Source organism: Moschus berezovskii, chromosome 26, assembly GCF_049115385.1.
Source record: "Moschus berezovskii isolate FMDL1 chromosome 26, NW_MosBer_1.0, whole genome shotgun sequence".
Classification (NCBI taxonomy): Eukaryota; Metazoa; Chordata; class Mammalia; order Artiodactyla; family Moschidae; genus Moschus; species Moschus berezovskii.
Window position 1 is genome coordinate 18700979 of NC_142485.1, and position 12940 is coordinate 18713918.

A 12940-nucleotide genomic window follows, 5' to 3' on the forward strand; every position below is an offset into this window, starting at 1 on the left:
TTTATTGTGGGCATCTGTCCTGGACAATGAGACTTAAATCATCTGTCACTGCCACTAGGAAAAACGAAGCCACATTCCACGGACTAAGCAAGATGCTGATGAAGTAGACAGAACTAAGACACGGGAGGCTTCCTTCTAGTTGGAGCTGTAAACCTGCACTTCCTGGCTGGTCCATCCATCCTTTCTGGTCTCAGCCCTCTTAACAGGACAGTTTCTAAGGTACCAAAAACTCTAATACAATACTTTTATAAAAAAGTTAAAAATATCGAGAAACAGATCAACCAGCACTTTAACAGATGCTCTAAATTCACAAGTCAACTTCTTAGCAGAAGCAAGCTCAGGTTTAAAACTCCACCAATAAATATTCAAATACGGATGTGAGAGTTGGACCATAAAAAAAGGCTCAGTGCGGAAGAATTGATGCTTTCAAACTGTGAAAGTTGTGAAAGTTTGATGCTTTCAAACTCTTGAGAGTCCCTTGGACGTCAAGGATATCGAACCAGGTGGAAAAGACCCTGATGCTGGGAAAGACTGAAGGCGGGAGTGGAAGGGGATGACAGAGGATGAGATGGTTGGATGGCATCACTGACTCAATGGACATGATTTTGAGTGAACTCCGGAAGTTGGTGATGGACAGGAAGGACTGGCATGCTGCAGTCCATGAGGTCACAAAGAGATGGACATGACTGAGTGACTTAACTGAACCCTCAGCACTAAGAAAGCATGAAATGATGCTTCCTATACTCTTACTCGGAGAAGGCAATGGCAAGCCACTCCAGTACTATTGCCTAGAAAATCCCATGGATGGAGGAGCCTGGTAGGCTGCAGTCCGTGGGGTCGCAAAGGGTCGGACATGACTGAGCGACTTCACTTTCACACATTAGAGAAGGAAATGGCAACCCACTCCAGTGTTCTTGCCTGGAGAATCCCAGGGACGGGGGAGCCTGGTGGGCTTCTGTCTATGGGGTCACACAGAGTCAGACACGACTGAAGTGACTTAGCAGCAGCAGCAGCATACTCTTACTAAGGCAAAGAAACAATTTGTGACTATGACCATTTAAACATCTAAAAAATAAACTCTCGTTAGGGGAAAAAAAAAAAAAAATCAACCCACTGTAAAAACCTACTGTTTTTCAGACAGGGGGTCAGTAACATGTTTCTACACAGAGGAGAAAAAAAGTGAGGAGAAGGAAAGCCCACTTTGTGAATAAGCTTCAGCTGCTGATATTTCCTTTATAAGAACAATGAAAAAAAAAACAAACCTGGTGTAAATTTCATCTAACGACTGTGAAGGACCCAGAATACTGCTGCACTTAGAAAGAGGCCACCAAAGGGAACGTACATTGGTGTAACCACTACAGAAATCAGTTTAGAGGTTGCTCAGAAAACTAACACCAGATTTGCCATATGACCCAGCACTACCACTTCCGGGCATACATGTGGACAAAACTATAATTCAAAAAGATACAGGCACCCTACATCCATAGCAGCACTATTCATAACAGCCAAGACACGGAAACAACCTAGATGTCCACTGACAAAAGAATGGGTAAACAAGATATGGGACGTCCATGCGACGGAATACTACTCAGCTACAAAAAGCATGTAATAATGCCATTTGCAGCAACATGACGGACCTAGAGATTACCATATTAAGTGAAGTAAGGCAGAAAGAGAAAGACAAATACCATATGGTATCACTTACCTGTGGAATCCAAAATATAACACAAATGAACTTAACTACGAAACAGAATCAGACTTAGAGAATAGACTTGTGGTTGCCAAGGTGAGGGGAAAGGGGGAAGGAATGGATTGGGAATTTGGGATCAGCAGATGCAAACTATTATATATGGACTGAATAAACAACAAAGGCCTACTGTAGCGCAGGGAATTATATTCACTATCTTGTGCTAAACCATAATGGAAAAAAATGTATATGTACCTATAGCAATCACTGTGCTATACAGCAGAAATTAAGACAACATTGTAAATCAACTACACTTATAAGAAAGCTGCCACCTGGCTAGAATGAAAGGAAACACTGCCTAAATAGAAATCCATTTTCAGTTTAAAATTTGGTTATACTGAGAAGATTCTGACTGTATATGTATAATGTAAAATTCACAAAACCATTTTTCTATCAAAATTCTTAGTTATACACTACGCCTCAGCATGTACAACTGAAGGAAATAATTACATTTTGTTCTGTGGGAGAAGAACAGAGGAAGCAGTTATTCTGACCAGGAGGTCCCCAGTCCAAATTCAAAAAATCCCAAACTCTCTGGACTTCCTGGATTCCTCAGATGTGCTTGCACACTTTCACGAAAAACCAACAACAATAACAAGCAAACCGTTCTTCTGAGTGCACGTGTTTTCCAAAGCTGAAAACCCTTTCAAGACTGTGTCACAATGATACCAATAGGCCAAATAAACAGTCTCCCTCGGAGGCCCTTTCCCTTGGATCTCCAAGTCACGAGGAAGGGTCCCTCCTGCAGCCCCCCTCACCACGGGGTCCCTGGGCCTCCAGGCGCCGAGAAACAGCTGGAAGGGCACCTGCAGGACCCGCAGCCTCAAGTTCACATAAGCCGACCCTCCGAGAAGTATTCCAACACTCCTGGCAGCTGCACTCACACCTCATTCATAGCCGCTTAAGTCAACTGTCTGGAGAAGGATGGAGTCCGGCTCTTCACTGAGACGCCTCACCTGGACCAGGCCTTGGCACCTGGAACTAAATTCTGCTTCCAACCACCTTCTCTCGGGTTGATTCCTCTTAAATTGCTTTTGGTTTGTTTTTTTTAAAAAACATACCAAAGGGAGGGAAAAAATCTTACTAAAACAAAGCTGGTAAAAAGCCTTAAAAATATGGCAAACAAAATGCTTACAAACCAAATACAGGTTATCGCTACTCAATTGTAGTTGCCTATCCTTTATTATTATGGGCTTCCCTGGTGGCTCAGAGGGTAAAGCGTCTGCCTACAATGTGGGAGACCCGGGTTCGATCCCTGAGTCGGGAAGATCCTCTGGAGAAGGAATATGGCAACCCACTCCAGTACTCTCGCCTGGAAAATCCCATGGACTGAGAAGCCTGGTAGGCTACAGTCCATGGGTTCGCAAAGAGTCGGACACGACTAAGCGACTTCACTTCACTTCATCCTTTATTATACACCACAATACTGAATGTCTTCTGGGGAAGCAGTACATGCAAATTTTGAATCAATCAGAATAAAGACTACAACCTTTTTTTAAAGTCACATACTTTTAAATATATATATTTTTAGGCAGACCTGACTAGGGATGGAACTCATGCCTGCTGCATTGGTAACACAGAGTCTTCACCACTGGACAGCCAGGGAAGCCCTTAAGAGCCACATAACAAACAAAAACCTCATGTGTTAAGGAAAGCCAAGATTTTGATCTATTCTTGACTTGGGCTTAGCCACTGAGAGTATAATGGGGGCTGAAGTAAACTGTAAACCACCCTGGGATGTGATTGGGCTGAATTAAAATAAAATCCCCAGCATCAGGTATCTTGCGCATTACAGTAAGAGCCAGAGGCGAGTAAAGTGTTATTTAATAGTCTGTACATCCAACCACAATTTTAGGCAAAATCTCCTTATGTGGCTAATTAAATTAGAGTCCATTCCTCTTAGATCATGCAGTCATATCCCTTCCATTTACTTTCCTGTCCAAAGAGGTTCTATTACTTTCCCTTCACCTCATAAGGAAACCCCTGAAGATGAACATCATTCATACTTACATTCAAAGCATTCTTGGCAGCTTCTGCTTCTGAGCGACTGTCAAAACTGACAAAACCTACGGGCTAAGGAAAGAAAGAAATATGAAGAAAAAAATATCAGGGGATGGCTCTGTTTCTGGGTCAAAGGTGACATCAAACCAAAAAGCTCAGATAAAGAAATGACCGCAGGCAATGGGTAGAAATCAGAAAGCCAGTCCAGAAGAATCATGACTCAGTGGCTTAGCCAAATTTCTAACATGGATCAAAGGGATGGTGAGGGTGGTTCTTCAAGGGACAGCTGGAGATTGAGAGAATCATTAAAAAAAAAGTCTGGAAGGGGCTGGAAGGTGAGCAGCAGTGAACAAGGGAACAGGAAAACTTGGGTGGAGAGGCTCTACTGTCCTAAATCGAATTCACTGTACCTCAGCATCTTCATCTTTTAAAATGGAAAGAGAACCGAATCACCTTTTGGTACACTGTAAGTGCAAGGAATATAATGACACAGTGATAAAAGCCCTGTAGACTCACTGCATGATCACAATTATATAATGAACATTTAAATCTCAAATCCCAAGGGAAGTTTTTAAAAAGTTCTGTGTTTAATTAGCTGTGTAAACCATATTGTTCCAACTCAAGAGAGGGCTCCTAATTGCTTTGGACTCGGTATCTTTGAGTCCAGAAGGATGGTTTCAACATAGCTTATTCCTGATGAACCAGAGAATACCGTACTGAGACGAAAAGTGACCCAAAGTGAGATGCCGGTCGCTCAGGATTAAAAAGAGCACACAGCTAAAAAATTTCAAGGCACTTGAAGCCGCTATCAGGGTCACTGATTAATTCCTCCATTCCGTACCTATGCCTTTTACGCTCCATTCTAGACTTAAGACTCTGCATGTGGTTATTAGGGTTTGAGAGAGAGCCTGATTCTTTACCATCAACTTCTCATACCGATTGCGAATGAAAAGTCTGACTATTTAACTTAATTTGAAAAAAAAAAAAAAGGAAAGAATTGGCAGTAAAAGTGAATCTGGACAATAATTTCTTTTGAAGATACAGATCAATCCCGATATAACCATGCTGAAGGCATTATATGTGCCTTTCCTGAGGATAGTCTCAGACACTCTAGCTGGAGGCTTTGGAATTAGCCTAATTCCAATCTGCTAATTCCTAATTGATCTCACCGTTAATTTTAGAGCAATAAAAAAAAATTAAATCTTAATGGAAATAAAAAAAGGATGTTGAGCCCTTGTGACATTCCTTAAGAAAGTCAATCAAAACTTATTCTAGAAGTGATCATTTATGTGCAAGTTTGAAATGCTTACCTGCTTAGATGTGAGCTTTATAAGAGAACCCTCGTAGCCCTGAAAATAAAGAACCGGATTTAGACCACAAAAAAAAATATGCCAGGAAAAAAAGCAACTATAATACCATCTTGCTCAAGTGACAATGAGTCCTTTATGACCACTGACTAACTCTTCTTACAAATGTCTGTTAACTATAAAACAAGTTTTACACACACACACACACGATGTATATATGCCTGTGTATGTATATATGTGCTGTGTGCTTAGTTCTGTGCCTAAGTATGTATATATGTGCTGTGTGCTTAGTCGTGTCTGATTCTTTGCAACCCCCTGGACAGTAGCCCGAGAGGCTTCTCTGCCCATGGAATTTTCCAGGCAAGAGTATTAGAGTGGGTTGCCATTTCCTACTCCCGGGGATCTTCCAGACCCAAGGATAGAGCCCAAGTCTCCTGCACTGTCAGGTGGATCTTTACCACTGAGCCACCTGGGAAGCCCATACTTGGGCCTAAAAGAGATCAAACCCTGAAACTCACTCTCTTATGTTTCTTTTCTATGTTCTTATGAAATTTGGAAATAGTAGGAAAATGGTATCTATGTCAACAGCAGGTCTTTTTCATTTTATAGGATAAAAGGCACTCCACTCCAGGATTCTTCTGTGGAAATTCCATGGGCAGAGGAGCGTGGCAGGCTACAGTCCATGGGGTCACAAAGAGTTGGACGCAATTAAGCGACTGCGCACACAGCACGGGAGAAGAAAGGCGGTTAAGAAGAGTATGTGATGACTTGTTCACACTGAAAAATATATTGGCTATAAAACAACAAAACAATGATTTTGTACTTAGTACAACTTGTCAATGAAAATTTCAAAATTGCCTGGAAAAGTTAAACAGGCAGTAATGCTAAATTCTGTTATTTTGCTTATTTATTGCAGCCATCCGTTTTCATGCTGGTATTAGGATTGGGAGATGCAAAAATTCCCTGTTGGGTTTTACTCCAGGTCATCCTCAAGGAAGATGGAAACACTCCCTTTCATTCCCTTTCCGATCCCTCCTGGTTCCCCAGGATGAAGATAACAAAGTCTGCTTATTTCTGAAAGTAATCAATGGCAGGTGGCTTGCACAGATAGATGACACAGGAGAAGGGAAAAAAAAAAAAACACCACCACTTGACATGATTGACCACAGCACATATTGGTCCAGAGACAGATTTGCAGACGAGGGTCAGCCACCAGGGACTTTAATTAAAAAAGGGTTGGTAGGAATGTACCAGGGTCCTGACTTTCGCGTTGGGGTTTCTGGGCAGCATGTTTCAATTGACTCACCCTCCTATCTTCCCAGCAGAGAACTATGTTACCAATTAGCTACTGTAAACATTTTACCTCTAAGGCCTTGAGCTCTTCTGGCCCAAGAGGTTATGATTCACAGCTCTGCCTCTTTCTTTTTCAAGGTGCTCTTGCTCTCTGAAAAACGTGCAGGTTTAAACACCCCAAAGGCCTCAGAGGCAGAGGACAAATGGATATTTCACTCAAGTAAAAGCCCACTTGTAGGGATACACTGTCCTCTCAAGTCACAAAATCAGCAGCAGCATCACACAGTAGTTCAGAATATGAATGGCAGAGTCAAACTGCTTGGGTTTGATCCTGGTCCTGCCATTTATTACGTGTGTGAACTTGAGCAAAATGTATTCAACTGCTCCAAGTTTCATTTTCTTTCTTTGGGGGGAAAGAAAAATGAGGCTAACCCACTTTAAAGGACTGTGATGAGAATTAAGTGAGATAATTCTTAAGGGGCTTACTGCTAGCTCTCTCCACATGCACACAGAAACACGGCTGTTTTGTTCATTAAGAGGAGTGGTTAGCTTAAAAAGTCCTCATCCCACAAAACTGTACGAACTGCAATCCTGCAGAAGAAATGGGAAATTCTGCCAAGTTGGCACTCTTCCCACAGCACCTTCTCTTTCTTCCCCACTTCCCCTAGCCAACCTCTGGGCTAACCTTTGTTTCCCTCTGTAACATCATCATTACCGTTGCATTAAAAGGAGAGCTGTCCTATATACACTACCATATGTAAAACAGACAGCCAGCACGAAACTCCTGTAAAGCACAGGGAGCTCTGTGATGACCCAGAGGGGTGTGACGGGAAGATGAGGTTCAAGAGGGAGGGGATATATGTATATATAATGCTGATTCTCGATGCATACAGTAGAAACTAACAATGCTGTAAAGCAATTATACTCCAATTAAAAAAAAAAAAAGCAGAAAAAAGGAGAGCTGTCAGAATGGAGTTATGTCCATTATCACCTGGTGCCTTTGGGGCACATAAACTATTTTATCTTTGTTGGTTTTCACTGGCTGCCCCCTCGACCCCCGATCTTCCTCTCCTACCCAGCTATATTCAGCTGTCACATTTACTGTCTCTCCCTAAGAAGCTAGAACTTGTCTTGCCTCTGTGGCTCGGATCCTGCTTCCATCAGAATGGATCTTTAACCAGCAATTGAGACAGTCCATCACTCAGTCCTAGGTGCAGCCCTGGCCAGACACTGCTGCTGACATGTCCTCAGCCGATGTGACCAGCTCAGACACGCCCTGAATCTGCCCTGACTTGCAGGATCGCTTCTTGAGAGCCAAGGCCTCCAGCCCACACTGTGCCCAATCCCAGCTGTCTCTGACCCTCCAAAGGCTAACTTTCAAGGTTTCTCTGTGGAGCACGGTATTTCAGCCTTAGTTCAATTTCCTGTTAAATTTTCAATCCCAACAACATTAACAATCTCTAAAGTAAGTTTATCTTGATAATCACAATGGACAGACAACTTATATTAAATATTTCACTAGGTGGCAGAGTGGTAAAGAATCCGCCAGGCAATACAGGACACATAAGGGATGCAGGTTTGGTCCCTGGGTTTCGAAGATCCCCTGAACAAGGAAGGGCAACCCACTCTGGTATTCTTGCTGGAAAGTTCCATGGACAGAGGAGCCTGGCGGCCTACAGTCCATAGGGTTGCGAAGAGTTAGACACAACTGTGATTCTGAGCACACACGAAGCACCAGGGAAGACGTCCCTCAACTCTTGCCAAGCAGTTCTTCAAAATTCTGTTCTACTGTTTCAGCAACGCTGGACATTTTGCCAACAAAAAAATAATGGTTTTAGGTTCCTTGTCAAGTTCATAAAAGCTTATTTAACCTATTATGTCTCCTAGGAATTGTATGAACAGCAATATTTCAGCTAATAAGTAACCTCCTGGGGTAGGGCTTGACTTATATTCCTGCGTTTGAGATATAAATACATAGTAAGTCACTGATCATATCTGGGGTGATCTGTACTCAAAATACCCCCAGTTGGCAGAGGATACACAGGGAGGAAACTGAGGCTGTTCTAAATTAGGACAGATTAGCTTCTCGAGATTAGTGGCTGGGAGGACAAAAGACCATTTCAGGATTTCCAAAGTGAGAATGTATATTACAACTGAGTTGTTAACTTGTTTACTCACTAACCACTTCAAACAACAGGCGTTTCTCAAACATTTCATTTCTTTCTCCAGACAGACCCACTTTCTGTTTCCTTTTACGATTTCTAAAAGATAGAAAAGGTACCTTAAATGGTCTGAAAAGCAGATATAGCTCCCGAGGTTTGATGTCCAGAGGGAGACCGCTGACAAAGAGAGTCCGGACCTGGAAAATAAATATGAGAAGTGATCAAGGTGGGGGACAGCTCACTTGAAATCCAAAAAAACATGTTTCTTCACATATCCCACAACTCCTGCCTAATTCATGCTCTTTTTATGACACAGTGACTAATGTTAAGATGCTCTTAAGCCAACTCTTTTAAATAGTTCTGTGTGAATTATCAGAGTGGATCACTTCTAGCCAATATAAATTACAAACTGCCCTCTCTTTTCCTTGCCATTGCCTGGTTCTAAGACTGTGAGGGGAAGAGAGGGTCCATAATTAAAACGTTAGCTTAAGGGGAAAATAAAAAAGTGTCATGGGGACAGTAAATCTACCACCCCTCTGCTGCGATCAAAGGAACACAAATGTGGTTCAAAAACACAATTGAAAAAAATATTTTTAAATCATAAATTATTTTTATTGCAGGATAATTGCTTTACAATATTGTGTTGGTTTCTGCCAAACATCAACATGAATCAGCCATACTTATATGTATGTCCCCTCGCTCCTGAACCTCTGGAAAATAAAGTTTTTTATTTTTTAAATTTCTTCTCCGCGCCTTGTGACATGTGGGATCTTAAGTTCCCTGACCAGGGAATCAAACCCAGGCCCCCCACATTGGAAGTATGAAATTTTAACCACTGGACTGCCAGGGAAGTCCCAAAACAATTTTTGTTTACTTCTACTTGTCTTGTCATTGTTTCCTTCATCGGCATTAATAGTTATAGCAGTTTTAGTAAGTGAAGAAGTTTATTAAACAACTGAAATGTATCTACGTATCAACAGTAGCCAAATGAATAGCCCTAGGTTTGTTCAGTTCCAGAAAAGTAGGGCAGATGTGGCCAACCTATACATACCCATAAGGCCCAGGGTACAAAATATGTACTTAATGTGTGCCGAAACACAGAACACAGGGGACATTTCCAGCTGGGAGGATCAGAGTACGTTTACTCAGAGTATGCTGGCATCTGCATGGAATGTCCTTCAAGGACAGGTAGGAATTTACCACATAGATATAGAAAGGGTGAGGTGGGGAAAAGCACAGGCAGAAAAAAAGCATTAGCCAGTTAATGAAGAAGGGGATAGCAGAGTGCGTTCTGGGAGAAGGGCCAGCTGAGACTGAACGGAAAATGGAGGCTCAAACCACAGAGACAGCAAGTCATCAGCACAGGAATATGGTCTTAATTCAATCGGCAAGTGGTCCAAACATGGACCACAGCCCTGTCTAACTCAATGAAACTAAGCCATGCCGTGTAGGGCCACCCAAGACGGACGGGTCTTGGTGGAGAGTTCTGACAAAACGTGGTCCACTGGAGAAGGGAATGGCAAACCACTTCAGTATTCTTGCCTTGAGAATCCCATGAATCGCCAAGTAGTCACCACTGAATTATCATCACCACCATTTGTTTCTACTTAGTGTGTTTTTTAAAACTTTATTTGAAACTTATTAAGAAATACATATATACATTTTTTATCTTTAAAAAAGTTCTGAAATAATCTTATTGGGGTATAGTTGATTTACAATGTTGAGTTAGTTTCTGCTGTACATCAAAGTGAATCAGTTATATACATACATATATCCACTGCCTTTAGATTCTTTTCTCATATAGGCCACTACAGAGTATTGAGTAGTCTCCTGTGCTATTATTGAGTCTTATTAGTTATCTATTTCATTTTTCATTTTATCACTTCTTGTAGTAGTGTATATATGTCAATCCCAAACTCCCTACTTATCCTTCCCACCCCCTTTCCCTCTTGGTAACCATAAGTTTGTTTTCTATACCTGTGACTGTTTTATAAATAAGCTCATTTGTACCATTTTTTAGATTCTACACAGTGATATATGATATTTGTCTTTCTCTGACTAAACTCAGTATGAAAAAGGTACATATATACAGTGGAATATTACTCAGCCACAAAAAAAGAGAAAGAATGTGTTTTGTGTGCCTTTACTCAGTCCCCTACCCCCTAGCTTTGAGATATAGCTGACAGGTAACATTAGGATGTACGCCTCCGCCATCAAATCGCATAACTACCATTTCTTTTTCTGTGGTGAGAACATTTAAGCTCTACTCTCAGTAGCTTTCAAGTACACCTATAATGCAATACCGTGCATTAGGTTCTCCAGAACTTACTCAATTTCTAACTGAAGTGTGTAACCTTAGACCAACATTTCCCCATTTTCCTCACCCTCCAGTTCCAGGTACTAACCATTCCATTCTGTTTTTATGAGTTCAATTTCACTTTCACACTTTCTATTCCTCTTCTCTACTCAAGCTGATATGACATGATTGAGTTCCCATTAGAAATCAAGTTACTACTCAAAGGAAAAAAAAACCAGTGCTTAATTGTAAACCATGTACAACTATGGAAGGTTTATTCTCAGTGAGAAATAGAATATTTTCTAGAATCCTAACACTTTCCATTGATTCTGGCTTGAAGAAGCACAAAGCAGCAAGCAGGACCTTTTTGCTGATCCAGCAAAGTATATGGAAAAATGTCATGCCATTTACATGAAGGTGTATAACAAACATTATGATGAAGTAAACAGTCATAGAATCATGAATGCCTGTCATTTGTTTATTTATATTCTGAACAGCTTTATTGAAATATAATTGACATATAACTAAACATCTTGTTTACAAGTTTTGACACGTTTAACCTATGAAACCAATATTGTTTTCATAACAATCACGAGAATGAACAAACTCATCATACCCCTGTGATGTTTCTTTGTTTCATGGCTCTGTAATCTTCCTTCAGTCTTTATCCTTTGGCAATCACTCATCTGTCACTACAGACGAGCACGCATGTTCTGAAGTGTTATACAAATGGAGCCATAAAGTATGTGTCCTTTTTTGGTCCAACTTCTTTCACTTTAACATAATTATTCTGAGATTCATCCACACCGCTGCACATCTCAAAAGGCTATTTTTGTTTCTGAGCAGTATTCTGTGGTACGAATACATCACAGTTCATTTATCCATTCACTTGTTTATAAGACATACAAGTTATCTCTTGTTTCTGGTTTTTACAAATAAAATGACTATGAACACTCAGGTATCAGTGTGTACAAGTCTTTGTATGGACCTATGCTTTTTCTTGGATAATTAACTAGAAATGGAATAGCTGGATGATATGGTAGGAATATGCTTAAAACATTTTAAAAAATGCTTTAAAAAAAAACAGCTTCCCTGATAGCTCAGTTCGTAAAGAATCCACCTGCAATGTAGGAGACTTGGGTTCTATCCCTGGGTTGGGAAGATCCCCTGGAAAAGGGAAAGGTGACCCGCTCCCAATATTCTGGCCTGGAGAATTCCATGGACTGTATAGTCCATGGGGTTGCAAAGAGTTGGACACACTGAGCGACTTTCACTTTCAAACTTTTTAAGAAATTACCCTCTTCAATTCCTTGTTTTGTGGCCTATAACATGATAAATATTGAATGTAAAACATATATATTCTGTTGCTGTTGCATATAGTGTTTTATAAATTTCAATTAAAGTCAAGTTTGTTGTTCAATATACCTTTCGTCTCTCCCTTCTCTCTCAACTTTGCCAGTGATAAACACTCTTTCCAAAAAAATGGGTTTTTTGTTTGTTTGTTTGTTTTCTTGCCTATGCAGTATGTGGGATCTTAGATTCCTGACTGAGGATCGCACCTGTGCCTTCTATAGTGGAAGCACAGAGTCTTAGCAACTGGATTGCCAGGGGAGTACTCTAAAGAACTTTCTTTATTAAAGCTGCTAAGACTGAATTACTGACAACTGCCAAAGACATATTCAAAGGAATCCTGCTACCCTGTGTGCCCTCCCTGCAACCCACACTCCCTTCCCACGTTCCAGAAAGTGAACACCATCTGTTCTACTTGGCTGCCCTGGCCAGGACAACCTGGACAGAGGGAATTCCAGCCTCCACTCATTCATATTTTGTTGAGTGCCCATTGTGACTGGCACTATGCCAGGTGCTGACCGAATTATAGAGATTTCCATGGAAATAATGATAAGCAGATGCTGTGTTTTAAACACTGGAGCACCGTTTGTCCAGCTGGGAAGCGTAGCCATGTGACAGGTATCAATTAGGACCTGGGAGTTAACTCAGGAAATGAGCTACCACTTATAGCACTATTCTAAAGAAAGAGGCTTTAGAAAGTTGTAAGTCAAACAATTTATCAAAAAAAAAAAAAAAAAACCCACTGGAAATCTGGGAGTTATCAACAAAATACTACTTGATATAA

General features: G+C 41.0%; 1 protein-coding gene across 5 annotated transcripts in view; it reads right to left on the reverse strand.

Annotated features, from left to right (window-relative positions):
• Positions 1–12940, reverse strand: part of RBPMS (RNA binding protein, mRNA processing factor) — a 192153-nt gene that overhangs the window by 99203 nt on the left and 80010 nt on the right. For all 5 annotated transcript variants that reach the window (XM_055416552.2, XM_055416549.2, XM_055416551.2 and 2 more), the window contains 3 exons: positions 8630–8707; positions 5059–5097; positions 3758–3820 (listed from right to left, as the gene is read on the reverse strand). In XM_055416552.2, the coding sequence (XP_055272527.1) occupies positions 3758–3820; positions 5059–5097; positions 8630–8707 (180 nt within the window). The remainder of the gene's footprint in view (positions 1–3757; positions 3821–5058; positions 5098–8629; positions 8708–12940) is intronic.